Raw genomic sequence first — 23761 nt, forward strand, 5'->3', positions numbered from 1 at the left:
AGCTGGAGAAAGTTGTGAAATCCCACTAGAGGCAATCAAGATCCGTAAAGCCTTTAGGGGTACACAGACAGCCACAGTGTCACTACCAGCAGCTGCAGCACAAAAGTTACTGGAGGGAAACTGCAAAATAAGGATAGGCTGGTCTAATTGCCGAATGAGAGCAACGAAGAGACCCATACAATGCTTCAAATGCTGGCACTTTGGGCACTTCGGATCGCAGTGCAAAAGCGAAGTCAACCGGTCTAAACTCTGCATAAGGTGCGGAAAAGAAGGACACAAAATTGCTGATTGTAAAAATCCAGCTAAATGTGCACTGTGCTTTGAACGGCACGGCGTAGAAAAGGCGGCTCACCATGCAGGCACGAACAGATGCCCCATCTTCCAAGAAGCGCTCCAGAAGATAACGAAGCCAAGAACATGAAGATAGTGCAGCTCAACCTCAATCATTGTGAGGCTGCGCATGACCTGCTCATGCAAACTGTGCGCGAATTAGAGGCAGATGCATCACTTATAAGTGAGCCTTATAGACATCTGAGTAACCAACCCTGGGAATCTGACAACACTAACAAAGCCGTCATCTGGTCCTGCGGTAAATGTCCTTTTTAGAGAACAGTCAACAATAAAGAAGCTGGCTTCGTAGCAGCATGGGTAGATGGCATCCGCTTCTACAGTTGCTATGCACCACCTAGTCTCTCTAATGACCATTTTGAAGACTTCCTTGATCGGCTAACTGAGGACGCAAGAAAACACTTTCCCGTGGCAATAGCTGGTGACTTCAATTCCTGGGCAACAGACTGGGGCAGCAAGTTCACTAATACACGTGGAAAAGCACTTCTCGAGGCAATGGCCACTCTGGACGTGATCCTTCTTAATACCGGTGACACGCCAACGTATACTAAAGGAGAGGCAAACTCAACTGTCGACCTTACATTTGTCAGCAGTTGCTTAGCTCGAATAGGTTTTTCTTGGAAAGTATTGAACATCTATACAGCCAGCGACCATAGTGCGATACTATGGGAAATATCAACTGGCCAGAAACTAACAAGAGACAACAGGAGCGCTAGCGCGGTTGGGTGGAAAGTTAAGTCTCTCGACCCCACTGCTTTAGTAGTAGCCTTAGACTGCAATCCGATCATCGTAGAAACTGCTGAAGAGAAGACCAAGGACCTAATGAGAAGAGTCACCCAGGCTTGCGACGCTAGTATGTCTCGGAAACGTCGCATAAATTCAAGACCTTCAATGCACTGGTGGAACGATCACATTAGCATTCTACGCTCAAAGTGTCTTAAAAAGAAGAAAGTCTCAGCGTGGCTACAGACGATCTAACTCCGCAGAGCTGTTGGCAGAGTATAAAAGGCCCGTCGAGAACTGAACAGAGCCATCAAAGAAAGCAAAAGACGTTGCTGGAAGGAACTGGTCGCAGAAGTCGAGAAAGATCCATGGGGCAGACCGTATAAGGTGGTTATGACCCACTTGAAATGCCAACCAATGCCATCACCTACGTGTCCACAACTCCTAGAGAAGATTGTTACTACGTTGTTTCCCCAACAGCTGGTATTCACCTGCAAGTTGGAGCAGCTCAATTCTGAAGACATCCCAACTATCACGTTGGACGAGTTGATAGAGGCAGGAAATCGAGTAGGGAATAATAAGGCGCCGGGATTGGACGGAATTCCTAATATTGCTCTGAAATCAATCCTTAGGGCAGCACCAACATTATTCCTGGACGTTTACGATACATGCCTGAAGGAAGGGACTTTTCCCCAGAAGTGGAAACAGCAACGGCTAGTGTTACTTCCGAAGGGGAAAAAGCCGCCGGAAGAACCGTCATCCTACCGACCACTCTGCATGTTAGACACGGCCGGCAAGATATTCGAGCGCATAATTCATCAGACAATAGAGGCTTTAGTCGATCCACTCCTAGCAGAGAACCAGTTTGGTTTCCGAAAAGGACGGTCAACTCTGGATGCTATCAAATTGGTTGTTGATATAGCCAAGGATGCAATCGCCGGAACGAGATGGAAAGGTGGAAAGAAGAAATACTGCTTGGTGGCTGCTTTGGACATCAAGAATGCCTTCAATTCCGCTAACTGGGACTGCGTTATGCGGGCTCTAGAAGAAAAAAACATACCAGGATACCTTCGCAGAATAGTAGCGAGCTACTTCACGAACAGGCTCCTGAAATATGACACGACGAATGGTACGGAAGTGTACGAAATCTCCGGAGGAGTGCCACAGGGATCAGTCTTAGGTCCTCTGCTATGGAACATCATGTATGATGGCCTCCTGAGAATAGCATTGCCTACGGGAGTCAAACTTGTAGCATATGCGGATGACGTAGCTGTCGTGATTGTCGCAAAGCACCTCGAAGAGATAGAAATGGCATTTGATATTACATTCAGACGAGTCAATTTGTGGATGCACATGATGAACTTGCAACTAGCCAAGCATAAAACCGAGGCAGTGCTCATCACCAGCAGAAAAACGGTAGAAACCATCAAGTTGAGAGTCGGAGAACAAGAAATCACATCACAACCATTTATCTGTTATCTGGGAGTGATGCTGGATGCACGACTCAACTTCAAACAGCAGGTGGAACATGTCAGTGCCAAAGCGTCAGTAGTAAGGGCTAGTCTCGCACGGCTGATGCCTAACATCGGAGGCCCAATGCAGAGCAGGAGGCTACTATTGTCATCAGTAGTCACATCAGTGCTCACTTACGGAATATCCATTTGGGCTGATGCACTGGAAACCCAAGAATCATGGAGAAAAGCTGGACCAATATACCGACTGAGTGCCCTACGAGTAGCTAGTGCCTTCCGCACTATATCAGAAGAAGCAGTGTGCGTCATTGCTGGAACCCTACCTCTTAGAGTTCTAGCAGAGGAAAGACGGGCCCTTTACCAACGAAAAAGGTCAACTGCACTGAGCCCGGAAGAACTTAGAATTGAAGAACGGCAGAAGAGCATAGGCCGATGGCAACTACAATGGGATGCTGCAGAGAAGGGTAGGTGGACGCACCGTCTCATACCTCGGGTCGACATTTGGCTTAACCGGAATCACGGTGAGGTCAATTACTATCTTACGCAGATGTTGTCGGGACATGGGTGTTTTCGAGAGTATCTACACCGCTTTAAGCACGATGACTCTTCGGAGTGCCCGTCCTGCCCAAGAGCTGCTGAAGACGCGGAGCACGTCTTCTTTGTATGTCCTCGTTTCGATCCACAGCGTGAAGAACTGGAGAGGATCCTGAACCAGAGAATGCAACCAGATTCACTAGTAGAAGCAATGTTGTCATCAGAAGCTGCCTGGAACGCTACCAACACGTTTGCAACAGAAGTCCTTAAAGACTTGCGTTCCACCGAAAGAAAAAGAGCAAATAGCAAAAGATAGAAGGAAGATAGTTAACACCTTAGCCACCAGAAGGAAGAGCAGTAGCTAGATCCTCCCTTCACGAAGTAATGCCTGACGGCGGTTTCCATGAGGGATTAGAGGAAAGAAGGAAAAGGGGTTTAGGGTTTAGTGGGTAGGGGCGTTAGTGTCGAGTTAGTATGACGCTGCGTCGAGTCGCCACATATCCAGGCCAAACAGCTATGCCTAGAATCCGTAAAAAGGATTCCCCCCCCTACAAAAAAAAAAAAAAAACACACACACACACACACACACACACACCAGACATACTCCTGAACACCTACAACGCATGCTTGGCAACTGGCACGTTTCCCGTGGTCTGGAAACGGCAGAGATTGGTTCTCTTAGACAAAGGTAAGGGAACCCCCATAACACCTTCGTCGTTTAGACCACTCTGTATGCTGGACATTGCTGGAAAACTGCTCGAGAAGCTCATACAAGGGAGACTTCGCAACGACATAGACCGTGCTGGAGGTTTTGCCGCAAACCAACACGGCTTCCGGAAAGGACGTTCGACAGTCGGAGCGATCAAGAAAGTCATAAAGACAGCGAGAGAAGCATGGACTGGTAGCCTCAAAGCTCGTAAAGTATGTCTTCTCCTCACGCTAGATGTCAAAAACGCATTTAACAGCGCAAATTGGGGAGACATTTTAGACGCTCTGGAGCACAAGTTTGACGCGGAGCCAGAAAATCTGGCACTAGTCGACAACTACCTTGACGGTAGAAAGCTAATAGTGGAAACTACTGAAGGCCCACAAGAATACGCCATAACGGCTGGCGTGCCGCAAGGCTCAATAATGGGGCCTGATCTATGGAACGCAGACTACGACGAGCTTCTTGAAATCCCGTTGCCAGAGCAAGTAGAGCTAACAGGCTTTGCAGACGACGTTGCAGCTACTATAGTGGCGGACAGCGTGGAAGAGGCCGAACTGCTAGTTCGGGAAACCATCGACACCGTCGAGACTTGGCTCGATAAGCATCACCTGAAACTCGCCAAACAGAAAACCGAGATGGTCGTTTTGACACACACACACACACACACACACACACACACACACACACACACACACACACACACACACACACACACACACACACACACACACACACATAGACATAGTGACACCCTCGCGAGAGTAGTCAGGAAAGTTTCCTAGGACCTCAGAACGTAGAGATCTGATGAGAATTTGATTTTTACAAAACGGGTCAATACCAATAACTTCCTGATTTTTCTCTGACAGCCTGGAGGTCAAACGGGTAAATTTGACAAAACCCACACCACGAGGAAATCGGGCAGCCTTTGGTGAAGTAGACGAGGCCAGTGCGATTAAGGCCCTTGACAAGGCCCATATAATGATCGGTTGGGTAAACTATCGTATACGCCCAGTTGCAAAAGTAACCCGCTGTTTTAAATGTCTTAGTTTTGGACACCAAACACGCCAGTGTGCGGGACCAAACAGAAGCAGGTGCTGCTACAAATGTGGCGGAGAGAACCACAAGGCCGTAAACTGCACGGAGAAGCCAAAATGCTTCCTTTGTGCTCCGGACAAAGATGCCCAGGATGGTCTATGCCATATTTCTGGCACTGCAGCTTGCAGGGCATTTCGCACAGCACTCTTGCAGAAGCCAAGAGAGGGCAGAAATGACACGCATACTACAAGGCAACCTGAATAGGTGTGCCTTGGCGCAAAACCTGCTGCGCCAGCGTGTCTTTGAAGATAAAATTGACGTCTGCTTTATCTGCGAGCAATATCTAAACATCGAAAGTGAAACATGGTTCACAGACGAAACTGGCACGGCAGCAATTTGGATTGTGAACACAAAGAACGTTACCGTCAACAATAGTGGAAGTGGATCAGGTTTTGTCTGGATTCAAACTCCCACAACCTACTTCATGAGCGTCTATCTCTCACGTAACAAAGTGATTAGTGTGTTCCTACAGAAACTGGCAAATATAGAAGATACGGTCACTAAGTTCAACGGCGAAGTCATCGTAGCCAGAGACTTCAACGCTAATCGGCTGAGTGAGGCGCTGCTTTCTCCGACACCAGAGGTAACGAGGTCGCTGACGTCACGGCTAGAATCGACCTCATAGCGCTGAACACCGGGAGCACCACGACCTTTAGAAGACCAGAGTACCAAGAGTCCATCCTCGATATTTCGTTGGCGACTCCAAGGACTGCCAACATGATCGAAGACTGGACTGTATCCGAAGAATATTGGCAGTGACCACCAGTTTGTGACATTCAACGTTGAGTTGTCATCTACTCCGGTTTTACAACGCGACCTTTCTAAGCGGAAGTGGAATGCCAGAAGGCTTGATCCAGAGGCATTGCGAGCTTCACTTGCACGTAGCTGGTCTATCCTTCAGAATAACCCGACTCCGCATACCTGCAGTGAGACGGAAAAGTCAGTGCTAAATATGATGAAGGAGATTGCTGCCGCTAGTGACGCCCCTATGCCGCAGCTGAAAAATAGGAGTTTTCACAAGCTGGCGTACTAGTGGTCAACAAACATAGCAGAACTTCGCAAAAGATGTCATAAGCTACGTCGCCGCGCAACGAGAGCTGCGAAACGCTTCCCAAGCGAGGACTTGTATTCAAAAGAGTACAAGCAGGCCAAAAAGACGCTAAACCGAGCCATTAAAGCAAGAAAAGCGATATTGCGGAAACAGATCTGTATTGATCTCGACAAAGACATCTGGGGCAAAGCCTACCAAATTGTCACCAAACGACTTGGAAAGGCTTCACCAAAAGCGCCGAAGTCTCCTGCCGTAATGGACAGCATTGTAGCGGAGCTTTTTTCCAAACACCCGCCGCGGGGGAAAAAACACTACGCTAAAAACAGCAAGAGAACACCCTTCACAACTAAGGAACTACAAGACGCGGCCAAGTCACTCAAAACAGGAAAGGCACCTGGACCTGATGGCATCCCGGCAGCGGTGATCAAGATTGTAGCCCTGGAATATCCAGACATACTCTTGAACACATATAACGTATGCTTGGCAACTGGCACGTTCCCCGCGGTCTGGAAGCGGCAGAGATTGGTTTTCTTAGACAAAGGAAAGGAAACCCCCGTAACACCTTCGTCGGTTAGACCACTCTGTATGCTAGACATTGCTGGAAAACTGCTCGAGAAGCTCATACAAGAGAGACTTCGCAACGACATCGACCGTGCTGGAGGTTATGCCACTAACCAGCATGGCTTCCGGAAAGGTCGTTCGACAGTCGGAGCGATCGAGAAAGTTATAATGACGGCAACACAACCATGGTCTGGTAGCCTCAAAGCTCGTAAAGTATGTCTTCTCCTCACGCTAGATGTCAAAAACGCATTTAACAGCGTAAATTGGAGAAACATTTTAGATACTCTGGAGCACAAGTTTGACGCGGAGCCAGAGAATCTGGCACTATTCGATAACTACCTGAACGAAAGAAAGCTAATAACGGAAACTACGGAAGGCCTACAAGAATAAGCCATAACGGCTGGCGTACCGCAAGGCTCAATAATGGGGCCCGATCTATGGAATGCGAACTACGACGAGCTTCTTGAAATCTCGTTACCAAAGCAAGTAGAGCTAACGGGCTTTGCAGACGACGTTGCGGCCACGATAGTAGTAGACAGCGTAGAAGAGGCCGAATTACTGGTTCGGGAAACCATTGACGCCGTCGAGACCTGGCTTGATAAACACCACCTGAAACTCGCCAAGCATAAAACCGAGATGGTTGTTCTGACACGTCAAAAATGGTTCCCAAATCCATTCGCTGTGGACATGGAAGGAACAACACTGACGTCAACAAGGGCTCTGCGCTATCTAGGGGTAATGATAGACGAGAAACTATCTTTCCGCGAACACCTTGCCAGTGCCAGCACGACGGTGTCTAGCCTAGCAAGAATCATGACCAACACAATGGGACCAAGAACCAAAAAGAGAAGAGTTCTTCTAGAAGTAGTCCATTTGGTACTGCTTTATGGAGCAGAAATATGGGCACTTTTTTCAAAATCAAAATCAAAATCAAAAAAACACTTTTTTTGATTTTTTTCGACAACGATATCTCACGAACGCATCAACTGATTCTGACGCTCTAGGTGGCGATCAATGCGGGTTTTCAAGGTTAAGAGCTGATTAGTTCTTGAAGTCGTTCAGTTCAGCTAATTCAGAGATATTTTAAGAAAATGCAAAAAAACAACTTTTTTTTTACTTTTTTTGCAATTTCTCAAAATCGACTGGTCTAAATCGGTTATAACTCATAGGAAATCAAAGTTTGGCGAAGACCTTTTGAAGGTCTTGACACCAACTGCGATCAAATCGGTTAAGCCGTTCAGAAGTTATAAGAGGTTTACATATATATATATACACACACACACACACACACACACACACACACACACACACACACACACACACACACACACACACATACACACACACACACACACACACACACACACACACACATACATACAGACGTACGGAAATCATCGTAAAAATAGTCAGGAAAGCTTCTTAGGGCTTCAAAACGTCGAGATCTGTTGAAACCTCGTTTTTTACATAACGGGGTAAAACCAATAACTTCAATTTATAAGTCTTACATGAATAATTTAATTTCATTGTAATTTAAAGGGGTACGGTGATAGGTTTTGTTAATAAGTAAACGTGAGGTTAATTTACTATGTATATTAGGGTGATTTTTTTGAAATTTTTTTTTTTTGCTTGACATCATAAAAGTTTCTTCAGGGTAAGAAAAAATTTTTTTCGGCTGAAAAAAATTTTTAATTTCAATTATAAATTAGCCTCAAAGGGGGTTCCTTTTCCCATTTAAAAATATTTTTTTCTGTTTTTTTTTTCGACAACGATAACTCACAAACGAATGAATCGATTGTGACCGGGCTAGCGGCGATCGACGTGGTTTCTTGATGTTGAGAGCTGATTAGTTTTTGGAATTGATCAGTAGTCGTTTAAAAGTAATTCTATAAAAACCACATTTAAAAAATTTTTTTCTGTAGTATTTTTGAGATTTCTCAAAATATACCGGTTCGAATCGGTCTAAGTTGTATTTAAAATCTAAGTTTGGTCGAGCCCTTTCGGATGGCACCAACCGCGATCAAATCGGTCGAGCCATTCAAAAGTTATAAGAGGTTTACATACGGCCACACACACATACATAAAGATATACGGACATCACCGCGGAAACATTCGGGGAGACTTCCTAGGACCTCAAAACGTCAACATCCGTTAAAAACTCGATTTTCGAAAAACGGAGTAAAATTAATAGCTTCCCGATTTTTCAGCGGGATGTTAAAAATGTTGTGTGAAGTACGCGATTAACTTTGAATTGAAGACTTGAACATAAAACGATAATAAAACTATTAGAGATCGGAAAGAGTATATCAAATAATAATAACTATTCAATTTTATTTATTTCAAACACACTTTCTATAAGTTAATGAATCTGAGATTATTAATAATCATAAAATGGTATTTGACGCAATTTATTGTAACTAATTCATTTGCGATTACTAATAATTATTAGTAATCGAAAATGAATTATAATTATAATGATATTGAAGTTGGCTTTAGATAAATGAATTATATCATGATATGCTTGAGAGAATAAATGAATAAATGTCAAAAATAAATCGATGTCACGATATTTACAAAGAAAAATTTTAATAATTTCAAAAATTTTGGTATTTATACGTATTCGACGCTAATTTAAATAATTAAGATATCCATTCTTTATAATGGTTACTTCAATTGAGTATATGTCAATTATATTTTCTTTATTGTTTTGAATTCAAGTAAGTCTTCATGAAAATTTTTCTATCATTTTTTCTAAAGTTTCCAGTTGGTGAGTGTTTATTTAAATTTATCAAAAAATTTTTTATTACTTTACTAATTCTGATTTTATCAATTTACATTAAAATTTACGTTTTAAATTTAATGTGATAATAGTTTTTAATTACGAACTTCTGTTAATTTTCAGTTCAGTAAATTTAATTTTTTTTTAAGTATATTTTGAAATAAACATAGTATTTTATTATCGATAAATATTTAAAGCACAATTGAAAAAATTGTTTAATATATATTCATCATAATGGATGTAGAATATATTTTGATAGATTGAATACTTACTCCTTTTAATGTTATAACAATTAATGGTGATGGAGCATGTTTATTTTCTTCTTTATCTTTACTGGTTTACGGTAATGTATTAATGGATAATAAAATGAGAAATATAATTGTTTCTCATGTCATTAACAACTGGGATAGATTTAAATCTTATACTGTTATGTCATCTGGCGAGAATTATGATTCAGTAGGTTTATACTTTACCGAAATGTCTAAACGAAACACATATGGATCTATTTGTGAAATTATGGCAGCCGCAGAGATATTTCCATATCGGTTTGAAGTGTATCAAGGTGATTGCATTATAGCTTCGGTTGGTGAAGCAATTCGAGGTGTAAAAAGGTTACGTTTTACGGGGCATGATAATAATGGTCACTACGATGTTTATCTTTCGGTGCTTGCATAAAAAATTACAGGTAATAACTATATAAGTGGGGGTAGTGTAAAACAAAATGGAGAAAATGTGTTATTTTCGGTGCCTCAAACTCAAGAAAATGTGTCAATGAGTTTTTTATCGCATAAATTAATTCCTAACGTTGCTTCATCGTGTTTAAATTTAAATAGTGATAATTATGATAAACAAAGTGATGAAAATGTATCATTTTTAGTGCCTCAAACTCAAGAAAATATATTAGCGGAAGTTTTACTACCTCGATTAATTCCTAACGTTGAATTACAAAGTTCAAGTGAATCAGTTATTAATGATGTGAATTCCCTTCAATCAAATGGGAAAAAAAAGGAGAAAAAGAGTCACTTTAAATTACACTCATCGTAATCCTGATGTACATAGAAAGGCGACAAAAAAATACGCTTATAATAACCCTCATGTTAGTCGTGCAGCTACAACTAAGTACAACGAGAAACGATTACAAATTAAATTAATGTCTTGGACTTTGAAAGCTTTATCTGGCTTTAGTTATGAACCGAGTATTGACTATCAAAATGATAAAATTGTAAATCTTTGGCATCGATTACCCTGTTCTTGGTGTCATGCTTTGAAATGAAGGGATGAGGCTGAAGGAATGTGCTGTAGTGGTGGTAAAGTTCAGCTTCCTACCCCGAGTCGAAATTCAAGTTCCGTTTTAACCGTAATTTTTTCCCATCTCAATTTTACGGTCAAAACAGACTTGGCGCTGTATTGATAGCTCATTTAAACTGAGCCTGGTTTCACCGTAACTAGTGGAGTTTTGTCCCATTGTACCACAATTACGGTCAAACCAGGCTTGAAATAATAATAATAATAAATAATAAATTAAATTTTAAAATACTTAGGGGTACGGGTTCAAATCCAACTGAAATCCCATTTATTTATTTTTTTTTGTTTTAATCACTGCAATAATAATAATTATTATTATGAATAATAATAATAATTATTATTATGAATAATAATTATTATTGTTATAAAAAATAAGTAGTAGTAATTAATAATAACTATCATTAACATAAAAATTTGTAACTAACAATTATTACAATTACTACTATCAAAATCGTTTATGAGCACAAAAAAATATATAAATTAATTTTGTAATAAAAAAAACAAAAATGAATGATTTCCTAAATTTGCGAGAGTTTTTTTTTATGAACAGGGGTTATTTATTGTCCAGTTTGTACAGATTAAGAAGTAAGGAGATAGGAGGAAAGGATTACTTATGATAATTTAACCTAATACGCTTCGTAAATAAAGAAATAAATAAAAATCGCTTTGCCCTAATCGAGAACCGAACTCGGAACCTATCGCTCGCCAAGACTTACGCGCTACCCGCATCGCTACACGTCCGATTGGTAAAAAGCGAATCTCAGTAGTCTCATAAACTTTTTAAATGATGCGTCTTGAAATGACTAAGTTCTGGGTGGAATCTGAAAAAGAACTTTACGGGGAAATTAATTAAATGAATAATAATAATTTTATTATTATTTTTATTTTTTATTATTATAATTTATAGACATTCAAAATTGAAATTTAGTTTCCCATTCTCAATAATTTATCTTATACTTCTAATTTCAATTGTAAGATTCGGTAATTGCTTATTTACACGGGGTGTAAAATCAACATGATTAGATTATTTTCTATTTAATAGATATTTTTTTTTTTTTTAGAGTAAATATAAAATAGAAAAATTTTTTTCAAAAATGTTTTCAAAAACAAATTATGAAAAATTTTAAATTTTGGGTTAAAAAAAAGTTTTAGCAAAATATCGAAAAATTGATAATTTAAAAAATTTTTTTTTTCTACTTGTAAAATATTTTTTTTTATCAGAGTAAATCTAAAATAGAAAAATTTTTTTTTAATTTTTGAAAAATTTGAATTTTAGAATAAAAAATATGAAAACGTCAATTGTTGGATTAAAAAAAAACTATGAAAAAATATCAAAAAATTAATTACTTTTAAAAAAGGTGAAATTGAACAATTACCTGCGATTCTTATATATTTTAAAATATTTTGCAGTGAAAATATGTGAACTAAGCTGAATTTAGAAAAGAATGATATTTTTTTTCCAAAATTCAAATTTTTGAAAAAAAAACCCTTCTCTGAGATTATTATTATTATAATTATTATTTGATTTTTAATTTTTAAATGTCAACTTTTCATGTTTTTTATTAATTTGAATTTTCGCGCCTAAGAACTACAAGATGGCAAGAGAAATAATAATAATCAACAAGATGACAAATATAGTAATAATATTAATAGTGATAATATTATACTCTTGGAAATTTTTACGGTCAAAACAGACGTGCGTACGCCTGTTTTAACCGTATTTATTCCCCGATACCGTCTTGTACGGTCAAAACAGACTCGATTTTCAGCGGCATATTAGACTTTAAAGAATTGGCACATTTTACGGTCAAAACGGGACTCGAATTTTGACTCGGGACTCTTCAACGCTACCCAGAGCCTTTACACACATATGGTGTAGCTTGCTACATCCATAAAACAATTAAAGCTAAATTACTGTACTCTTCTGTTTCTGATGACATAAATTCACCTGAATATATAATGTTAGACGTTATGTTGTCCTGTGGTTCGCATATGTTACTAGCTGGTGTCTACAGACGTCCAAATGGCCATACGCTGCATGAATTTTTCAATACCTTCATGAAATTTTCAACAAATTTTACAAATGTAATTATAGCAGGAGACCTAAACTGTAATCTATTAGATAACACTTGGACAGCAAATCATCTAAAGACATTCATTTATGAATCATCCCTATATTGTATACCTTATAATACTACACATCATAGTGGACATGGCGATTCATGGCTGGATGTAATCCTAGTAGACAATATTAGTAAATTAGGTACCTTTCATAAGTCAACATCTCCCTTTATTGCAGGTCATGACTATCTGTATTGTGAATATCATCTAAACTGTCCTAAACTACCAGATAAATTTATAACTTTTAGAAATTACAAAAATTGTGATCATGATGCTTTAGCAAATGCCTTAGTTATTGCCTTAAAATTTGATGATATTATTATAATAAAAAATTTCTGATCCAAACGAATTGCTTGATCTATTTTTAAGTCGAGTTTTAGAGATATTAAACAAATATGCCCCTGAAATTACCATTAAAGTGACTGGAAATTCAAACTCTTGGATTACCAAAGAACTTAAATATAAATGTCATGAGCGTGATTCTCTCTATAAGAGAGCAAAAAGAACTAAAAATCAAGATTTACTTGCTCTTTATAAGGATATGAGAAAGAAACTAAAATTAGAATTAAATAATGCTCGTGAAAACTACTTAAAAAGTCAACTAACTACTGTATCACCTGGTAAAACAATTTGGAATAAACTCAAACGCCTAGGACTAATAAAGACAAAACAAACTTCACCCCTGAATTACTTTGATGCGAGTCTTTTAAATGAACATTATGCTAATATAGTAAGGAAACATCCACCTTGTGATATTAACTTTGTAAATTCATTATCTTCCCTATATCACAAAAAAGTTGATTGCTCCTTTAAGTGGCACCAAATAGATATTGTTGATGTGACAAAAGCTCTACATCTAACACTTCAAAAGACAAAAGGGAAAAGTCCTGATGGCTTAAATCTGAGTTGGTTACGTGATCATATACCGCAAATATCTTTATTCTTAACTTTTCTGTTTAATCGTTCACTTGAGTCAGGTATCTTCCCAGATATTTGGAAAATGGTTTTTATTATACCGCTAAGCAAAGTTAGTCCACCAAAGTCTCCGTCTGATACACGTCCAATTGCAAATTTATCGCACTTAAGCAAAGTATTCGAACGTATTATAGCAAATCAAGTAGTTGAATACTTAGAAGAAAATAATTTGCTTGACAAATATCAATCTGGATTCAGAAAGTTCCATAGTACTCAATCAGCCCTTCTTAAGCTCACTGAGGATATCAGATGTGCAATAGATAGAGGTGAATTAACTCTGTTGGTATTATTTGACCTTAGCAAGGCTTTTGATTATGTCAACCCGAAGGTGATATTAGTAGCGTTATTTGAACTAGGTTTTCGATTGAAACTGTGACTTGGTTTCTCTCTTACTTGTCAAATCGCTCACAATCAATATTAAACGATCTAAACCACCCATTAGAGTTCCTTGATATAACATCGGGCGTACCCCAAGGTTCAGTCCTAGGGCCTATATTATTTTTAATAGTCATAAATCTGGTAGTACGACAAATTACTCACTGTAAATATGGTCTGTTTGCCGACGACAAATATATATATTATCATTTTAAACCTACTTCAGTAATCGAAGCAATTAGATTAGTAACAATTGATGCACAGGGGATAGCTGATTGGGCTAAAGTTCATGGATTACAGGTAAACTTAAATAAAACAAAATCTTTGATAATAGGGTCAAACAGTAAACTAAAATCATTAAACATTGACTCGCTACCACCCATTATTATCAACAATGTTCCTTTACCGTATGTAAGCCAAACAAAATGTCTGGGTTTATCGTTAAATAATGATCTCTTGTGGAAAAATTATGTTTCACAAACTGTTAGAAAAGTAAATACTGCTCTATATACATTAAAAAGTCGGAAGAATATTTATACTACTGCTATCAGAAAACTTCTAGTCACTGCAACTATTCTTCCTCTTATTGATTATTGTACTGTAGTGCTTATTGATGCCACAGCTGACAACAATTTAAAATTACAGCGAGCATTAAATAGTTCAATACGATTTATTTATAATCTAAAGAAAGATGAACATATTACTCCGTACAGACGTAAATTAAATTGGTTATCTGTGAAGTCAAGACGTCTATATTATTTAATCACTTATTATTATAAACTATTGCAAACAGGAAAACCTAGTTACCTTAGGGAACTATTTGTTGAAGATGAAGCTAGACGTTCTGAAAGATTAGCTATAAAAACGAATAATGTAAATTTTGAATTGCCAAATTTTTCTACAAATTATCTTGAAAATTCATTTGTAGTAACTACAATACGTTTGTGGCAAAATTTACCTGCAGAAATTGCAAATGCAAGCAGTCTAGAAGTGTTTAAAATAAAGATCTATGACTATTTCTTGGAACTTGACTTTCAGTAAATTACCTTCACGTTGGCTTCTGTATATATTCTAATATTCTTACAAACTATTGTTACTTACTAGTCAAAGCAACTACCATTATATTGTTAAATACGTGGATTAGAATAAATATTACATTGTTATTTATTAAATCAAATTTAAATTTAAATCTAAATTAAAACAAAAGTTAAATCTAAAATAAAATTATAATTGTTATTTTATAAATAAGATTTTGATGTACACCTACACCTAAGTTTATTACTTTGTATTAAAATTCTAAGTGAAAATTTATAAAACTATGTACAAACCTTTGCCATTCGGCTAATTGCCTTGGCATATTAAATAAATACATACATACATACATACACAGTCTTTTAACTCATCAGCACCCAATCTCAGAACATTTTCTTTCTTCTCTTCGAAAGTATAATGGGTGCTTTCAAATGACGTCTTTTGGATCAAAAGAGGTAAAGGAGGGTAGTTTTATGCCAACATTTAAAGTGCAGGGACAAGTCTACCATAGGATAGGAAGCCTTATGGCAGAAAATAATCAACAACCATCATTTCTCCAAATATACTTTGTTGGTGATGATAATCGTGAAAGAAAAATTCGTTGTGGGATCTGTCCTGGTATTAAGCCAGAGTTAATTCACCAACTTCAAAATTTGCTTTATGAACACCATCAATACATCAAAGATTTTAAGGTTGCTATTGAATCAGTTCCTAAGAATCAGAAAGAGTTTCAGGTTATAATTAATGCTGATAAAAAGCCTCCGGGTGAACATCGAGGTCGTTTCAATGCTCCAATGGCTAAAGAAGTAGCAGTTATCATCGTTGGACAAAATTTTGAAAAGAGAGATATCATCCTGAACAGCAGAGACGACAAGTTAAAGCGAATCAGTGAAATCTATCGCGCGTATGATACTTTACAATATCCTTTGATGTTCTGTCGTGGAGAAGATGGCTATCACATTAATATTCCTAAGCGTGATGAAAAAACTAAGCGTCCTCTAAATAAGACCGTGTCAGCTTTTGAGTTTTACAGTTATAGAATAATGGAGCGTAATGGAGAAGAAAATCATTTACTCTTATTTCGCACTCTATTAAATCAATTTTTGGTTGATATGTATGCGAAAATTGAAACTGAACGACTTAATTGGATTCGTAACCATCAAACAAACTTACGAAGTGAAGAATACGTTCACCTTAAAGACGCTTTAACGAAAACCGACGGTCAGATAACAGAAATAGGTAAAATGGTTGTGCTGCCATCTTCTTTTACTGGTGGGCCACGATACATGCATGAACGAACTCAAGATGCTATAACTTATGTACGTCATTTCGGACGTCCAGACTTATTTATTACGTTCACTTGCAATCCAAAATGGAAAGAAATTGAAGAGCTTTTAGTTCAAGGCCAAAAATCTCACGATAGACATGACTTAATAGCAAGAATTTTTCACGTGAAAATTAAGCATATGATGAATCTTCTGACAAAAGGTTGCATTTTTGGCAAAACGAAGTGTCATATGTATACTGTGGAATGGCAGAAACGTGGACTTCCTCACATTCATATCCTCCTGTGGTTAGAAAAAAAGCTGAGACCAGAATCTATTGATAAGGTAATTAGTGCTGAACTGCCTAATCAAGATCAAGATCGAGAACTATATGAAATAATAAAAACAAATATAATTCACGGTCCATGTGGTTCTTTTAATAGAAATTCTCCCTGTATGGTGGATGGTTCATGCACGAAAAAATATCCAAAACATTTTTTAAAGGAAACCCAAACAGGAGAAGATGGATATCCTAAATATCGTCGGCGATCTCCTGAAGATGGTGGAGTAACAACAATAATAAATGGAATTAATATAGACAATCGATGGGTGGTACCGTATAACCCTGTCCTGTGTCGTACATTCAAAGCTCATATAAATGTTGAAGTTTGCAACTCAGTGAAATCAATTAAATATATTTGTAAGTATATGAATAAGGGATCTGATCAAGCAGCATTCACTGTTGGAGATCTTGATGAAGTGACAAAGTATGAAGCAGGACGATACATTAGCACTTCTGAGGCAGTTTGGCGAATTCTGAGTTTTCCTATCCACGAGAGATTCCCTCCAGTTATGCATCTTGCTGTACATTTAGAAAATGGTCAACGAGTTTTTTTTAATGAAAATAATATACTCAATCAGATCAACAATTCCAAAACAACACTTGTGGCTTTTTTTGAACTCTGTAAAGTGGACAATTTTGCGAAAAAATTATTATATTGTGAAGTTCCAGCTTATTATGTCTGGAGAAAACACCAGTTTCACAGAAGAAAACAAAGAAAAACTGTGCCAGGTTATTTAGGTATAAAAAAAGATCATGTTTTAGGCAGAGTGTATACTGTCCATCCTACCAATACTGAATGTTATTACCTCCGTCTTCTTTTGCATGAAGTTCGCGGTCCAGAGTCATTTATGGCTTTAAGAACTATAAAAGATGTAATCTATCCTACATTTCAAGAAGCTTGCAGAGTAATGGGATTGCTCGAAGACGATGCTCATTGGGATCAAACTTTAGCAGAAGTCTCAATTTCTGATTCATCTTACAAAATACGTGAATTGTTTGCTGTTATGTTAGTTTTTTGCCAAGTTGGAGATCCGATTAAATTATGGGATAAATATCGAGATAATTTCACGGACGACATTAATAGACAAATGAGTAGGAATCGCGAAAACTCTGAGTTAGATCTTGATATTGTTTACAATCAATGTTTGATTAATCTTGAAGATATGGTCATTGCTAAGTCAGGTAAGACTCTTTCACAATTTGGACTCACTTCACCATCTCGAGAACAAGAATCTGTTATTATTAATCAACAATATTTAAATGAATTAGCTTATGACACTGCTAAGTTAACCGAAGAAGTGATAAAAAGTGTTCCGATACTGAATAAAAAACAGAAAGAAGCATATGAATCTATATTGAATAGTGTCGTTTCTGATTCTGGACGATTGTTCTTCCTTGATGCTTCTGGTGGAACGGGAAAAACATTCTTGATTAATTTGTTGCTCGCGAAAATTAGAAGTGAAAAAAGTATTGCTATTGCTGTTGCTTCTTCAGGAATTGCGGCTACTTTAATTAACGAAGGCAAAACAGCTCACTCGACATTTAAATTACCTCTTGAAATAAATCATTCTGATAATATTCTATGCAGTATTTCTAAGCAGAGTGATATGGCTCACGTTATCAGAGAAGCAAAACTGATAGTATGGGATGAATGCACTATGGCTCACAAAAATGCTATTGAAGCTCTCAACAGAATTCTTAAGGATATAAGAAATAGTGACCGAATAATGGGTGGAATAACTGTTGTTTTAGCTGGTGACTTCAGACAAACTTTACTTGTTGTACCACGAGGTACACGTGCAGATGAAGTCAAAGCCTGTCTCAAATCCTCAGTTTTATGGCCTCATGTTAACGTACTGTCTTTGAAAATTAATATGCGCGTTCATATGCAACATGATTTGAGAGCAGAAGAATTTTCAAAGTTACTCATTGATATAGGGAATGGACAAATTTCAGAAGTTGACGGACGAATAAGTATTCCGGATAACCTAGGTGATATTGTTGATGATTTAACTACATTAACTGATAAAATATACCCAGATATCAATAAAATTGGAGTTAATTACTCTTCATGGCTAAAAGAAAGAGCTATTCTGACTCTGACGAATGATTCAGCAAATAGCACTAACAACTTTCTTCTGGAAAAGCTATCAACTAATCAAATGAAGTATAAATCTATTGATACAGTCGTAGAAGTTGATGATGCTGTCCATTATCCTGTTGAGTTCTTACATATACTCAATCCACCCGGAATACCATCTCATATTCTCAATCTTAAAATTGGAGCACCCATAATGTTACTGCGCAATTCGAATCCTCCAAAACTATGTAACGGTACCAGACTACAAGTGAAAAATTTACATAAAAATCTTATTGAAGCTACAATTTTAACAGGTAAACATGAAGGAGAAGTCGTAATTATTTCAAGAATTCCTTTGGTTCCATCTGACTACCATTTCAACTTCAAACGTCTACAATTTTCTGTTAGGGTTTGCTATGCTATGACTATCAATAAAGCGCAGGAGCAGAGTTTAAAATTAGCTGGTGTAGATTTGAGACATGATTGTTTTTCTCATGGTCAGTTTTACGTGGCATGCTCAAGAGTCAGTTCACCGGACAACTTGATTATTCTTCAACCAGAAAAAAAGCCGAAAAACATTGTTTACAAGGAAGTTTTAAGTTTGTAACTGTATAAAACTGTTAATTTCATTCATTGGTAAGTATTGAGTGATTGTTATATTTGTGTTCATTACGAGAAATAAATTTTTGTAAAAAGTAAAAACTGAGTTTTTTTTTGTGGTGTAGGTCTCCTGGGGATCCCGCCACGTTAAATAACGGGAACGCATCCCAATACACAGTACCTCATGGGTGATGCGGAAATCTGTGTATGACAAATGCATTGACTGGTACTATTTTTCCTGACTAAAAATTTTAAAAATTCACTTCATTTATCGATAAGAAAATATAAATTTTTTAGTTAATATAAAAAATAAAGATTAAAATTAATAGTGTGCCCAGCGAAGCGGGCGGGTGGCTGCTAGTATATATATACATATATATATGTAGTTATATACATATATAAACGAGTTAAGTCAAAATATAGCATAATTTTTCAAAAGTTGCGTTATGAGGACCAATGCAATAGTTAGATTTCTTTGAAATCTACTAAAAACGCTGTACAGCAAACTCCTAAAATTTTTATACATTACTGACTATAGCACGAATAGTCACCAGTTGTGTTTTATTTTCTCTGTGTGCACATGGAACAAAATTTTCGGTGGCAGTTTACTGATTGGTAATCGGTAGCTGCTATTGCTTATATTTTTCCGTGTAGATATGGTGGAAAATACCGTTTCCTGAGAAAATACTGTTGTTTTATTAAATGAAATATTAACTTTTCAGATTGATGAAATTACGTTTGTGAGAAAGTCATATGCAATAGCGTATCGACGATTTCCGGGAACTCAATCGTATGACAGAGTTGCTAAAATGATTGAAGAAATTCATCAATCATTTGAAATTAATCAAGACAAAGTTGTAGCGACTGTTACTGATAATGGGTCGAATTTTGTCAAGGCTTTCAAATGCTGTGGAATTAATATTAATGAATTCTTTTTCATAGGTAATTATGTCGAAGTAGTATGGTGCAATTTTGGCGCATCTTATTCTTCTGAGGTGGGGGTAGTGTGTGTATGTGTGAGTTTGCAGCGCTAGTAGTAGTTGTAGTAGTGGTGGTAATATAAGCTATTGCAAGGTCGCTGAGCTTGCGAATTCTTTTCACTCAAGGTCACTGACGTGATTGCTTTTATAATCGTGATGATGTTACATGCATACAGGTATAACCGAGATAAAAATAATGCTGAATTTACAAATTTTTTTTTGTCAAGGTTATCAACGGGATTGATTACAACTCTTTATACTTATCAAGTTTGTTATATTTAAAGATATACTTACCTCTTCATTATATGTATATTACTATTATATGATACTAATTTATTACATAAACTAATAATTAAGTAAAAGATTTAAAAGGAGAGGTAATTATATCGAAAATAAATAATGATACAACAAAAATTTGCATTTTAGATATTTAATTTCACAAAAAAAAGAATAGGAGTACATAATTGATTATGAATATTATTAAATATTAAATATTGATTATAACATATTGATTATTAGTGATTATTGTACAGACAAAATTAAGAACATGATTGAATATCAGCTATTATGTCACTTACAAAATTATTGTTATTTTTTTTTGGCTTTATTTTCATAAATGTATTGTAATATTCCTCGACGATTTCAACATTTCTGTCAAGTCTTCCGTCAAAGAAAGATATAAATCTATCAAGTGAAGGATAAGTAGACATATAATGCAAAAACATGATACAGTATTGACCGCACACTTGAGAATCTTCTTTTTGCAACTGCATGTGGTTATATTTGAACCATTTACAGTTGTGTTTGAGGCATTTAAGATGCTGCGGGATATACGGTGGGAGTCCATAGCTATCAAAGTACCATCCACAGCCATTTCTATCGACGTATATGGCGACCAGTGCTGTCCTGGCTTACAGCATCCATCTGTGTTTACTACGACGGCTGTAGGCTTAGTCCACACTCTCGGGATCCTGTCCGCAGGATACACTCCAATCGTGTGGTATGGTATATACTGAATAGCTTTTAAGACCTGCACCGTGTTCATTACAAGCCTCACACTCCCAAGGACAAACGAGTGAAGGTTCGTAGCTATTTTCACCAGCTTCAGAATTTACTTTCTTACCTTAACCACTGTTTCAGTAAGTGAGCACAAGACAAAGCAAACTGATTATAACCAAGATTCCGATTTCTTCGAGATTCTAGAACACTATGTAAGGCACAGGATAACCGTGGCTGATGCAGCGTAGATACTGAGGGACTGTCTTGCAAATATGCAGAGTAGAGATTCTAAGTATGATGTTTTTGCCCTCCCTCTTGTATAAATTTTCATAGAATTTTGACAAAAAAAGCGTAACTGTGTATGCACGTATTTTATCATTGATTCCTCATCGTACCATTCAAGACCATGTTTTCAGGTTAAGGCGTTGTTTTCGAGCTGTCTTTCTTCGGAAAGCAGGTTGAACGAGAATTCAGGAGCCAAAATCCAATGTGCAGTATCACTGTTAATTAGAGAGGTTACACCTATTTCTTTAGGCTAAAATTCACGGTCGTTGTTTATAAAACCTTGGATATATATAACAACAGAAGACAGATTGGTCTTCACGGCACTACAGCAAAGACTATACTAAATTTTAAATACTTGCTTACCCGGCGAAATCTATAGTTACTTGTCTCGAAGCATCTATTTCTAAAACACTTTCATATTCAGCATATACCAAACAGTTTGTAGTTGTAGCCAGTGCTTTATCAAATCTAACCTCTATACGAACTGTACCATGCTTGATTAAATTCCAATGAGTGTTATTATTAGCTGATAAATCGGGCGTTAAATCAAAAGCATATAAACAATAGCCGTTAGGGTAATCAAATCTGTCTATAGAGTTTCCTTCGTTCAAAAAATGTATACCTGTGACTGAGAATAACGTGTAATAAGCGTCTATATAATTCATTCGGTTTCCAAAATCAGGCTGGAGTGGTTTTGACGGTATTTGAAGACCTTCAACATACAGTGATAAATAATTAATCCCAAAATTTTGGAAAGTGAAAGGATTCATCGAAGTGTCGCCGTTAAATGCTTTATTATCAACAAAACCGATGATTAAACATCTAGGTATTTGGCCATGAAGGATGTTGTCCATAGTCTCGCCATGTACACCAGCTGCCATTGAAACAGCTTTAACCTCAACTCTGGTCAGCGGATATTTAGCAGTAGTTTTAGCTAACATACGGGCGTGTGCTAAAAGTTTTCCTGGTGAAACTTTTGCACGACGTACTAATAAACTAGCGTCACTTATATTGTATACATAACCGTTTACTGTGTCATCCATTAGACAAAAAGCATCACGTGCACACGTTAATCGTAATCGCATTTCAACACAGTTGATTAGAAATATTTCTTGATTGAAAACATCACAATGTAGATAACCAATAAAATCTGCTGTTTTATCATACGTTAATAATTCTTTACGTTTCTTCAAGCCTCAATTCTCGTCGGTTAAACTGTCCATTTTCCCAGGGGTATCACAGCACCATCCTACAGTAGTTAAATACGATTTTTTGGCATCTGCTCCGTAGTTTAATAAAGTTTCTATGTATGCCCGGTACGGATATAAATTATTAGGTGTTGATATAGGCTTTTCATTGAATCACACATCAACTTGACTGAATATTGAATGCATAAAATTGTTTATAGGTGCTACTTTAGGAGGGTGAGCGCTAGCTATCACAGGGCCTCTTCGGGTAATACCCACGCACAACCTTAGCATCGTTTGTGCTAAATCAATGTATTCATCTCCCTGTCCTTGAACAACAAATTCTATCGGCGAGTTATCAGTCAATGATGGAATTGGTTTGTAATGAACCCATTGGGAACTTTCAATTGTTGTTTGGGTCGGCGGTAGAAGAAGAATATATGGCGAGGCTTTCGCCTACCTCCGAAGAGGCCGTTTCCTGGGCTCAAAAGAGCTATACACGCACGTATATTTGTCCTACCCTCACCATAACGAGAACACAGTCAAGTTCGCGGACAAGGAAAAACCGCTGCTCTCTTGTGTTTATACACATTCATTGAACAGCTGCAAGAGTTGCGTACAGTTGTAAGTGTGTGTAACTCTCATCGACTCCTCTGGCAACTCATTCCCTGTGGGCACATCGAGATGTACCCACAGAATATGAGCAGTATCCAGCGGGGACCACGGGTAGGTGGAGTCGATTGAAGACCATGTTGTTTGTGTAATGTGTTGTAAGGTAAAATATGATTCTACGTGTAAGTGTTTGCGTGTGTAGGGTGCCCGGGTACTTGTGTTGTTTGTGGTCATTTTCCCTAACTTATTATACGGCAGTCATCCAAAGCTTTATACTGTCCTCACAATTGTGTGGAGCATATCGCTTGTGCCTAGGCGCTCTGACTCTAC

At 37.4% G+C, this 23761-nt stretch overlaps 2 protein-coding genes across 2 annotated transcripts; one reads left to right on the forward strand and one right to left on the reverse strand.

Moving 5' to 3' along the window:
- Positions 1-15511: 15511 nt before the first annotated feature.
- Positions 15512-21595, forward strand: LOC123273589. Its single transcript, XM_044741029.1, has 4 exons — positions 15512-19102; positions 20091-20310; positions 21147-21353; positions 21489-21595. The coding sequence occupies exons 1-4, from the start codon at positions 15512-15514 to the stop codon at positions 21593-21595; spliced, it is 4125 nt and encodes a 1374-aa protein (XP_044596964.1).
- Positions 21596-21991: 396 nt separating this feature from the next.
- On the reverse strand, positions 21992-22717 carry LOC123273590 (uncharacterized protein F54H12.2-like). Its single transcript, XM_044741030.1, has one exon. It carries the CDS (start codon positions 22715-22717, stop codon positions 21992-21994), a length of 726 nt encoding a protein of 241 aa, XP_044596965.1.
- Between the last annotated feature and the right edge of the window lie 1044 nt (positions 22718-23761).

This window comes from Cotesia glomerata, unplaced genomic scaffold (genome assembly GCF_020080835.1).
Source record: "Cotesia glomerata isolate CgM1 unplaced genomic scaffold, MPM_Cglom_v2.3 scaffold_11, whole genome shotgun sequence".
Lineage (NCBI taxonomy): Eukaryota > Metazoa > Arthropoda > Insecta > Hymenoptera > Braconidae > Cotesia > Cotesia glomerata.

Bases quoted from the DNA above. Each gene is read 5' to 3' on its own strand.
- LOC123273589 (XM_044741029.1), top strand. From the start codon at position 15,512: ATGACGTCTTTTGGATCAAAAGAGGTAAAGGAGGGTAGTTTTATGCCA. The intron at 19,103-20,090 runs GTAATTATTTCA...TTAACTTTTCAG, and splicing joins GTAAACATGAAGGAGAAGTC to ATTGATGAAATTACGTTTGT. The intron at 21,354-21,488 runs GTATATACTGAA...CCACTGTTTCAG, and splicing joins CACTCCAATCGTGTGGTATG to TAAGTGAGCACAAGACAAAG.
- LOC123273590 (XM_044741030.1), bottom strand. From the start codon at position 22,717: ATGCGATTACGATTAACGTGTGCACGTGATGCTTTTTGTCTAATGGAT.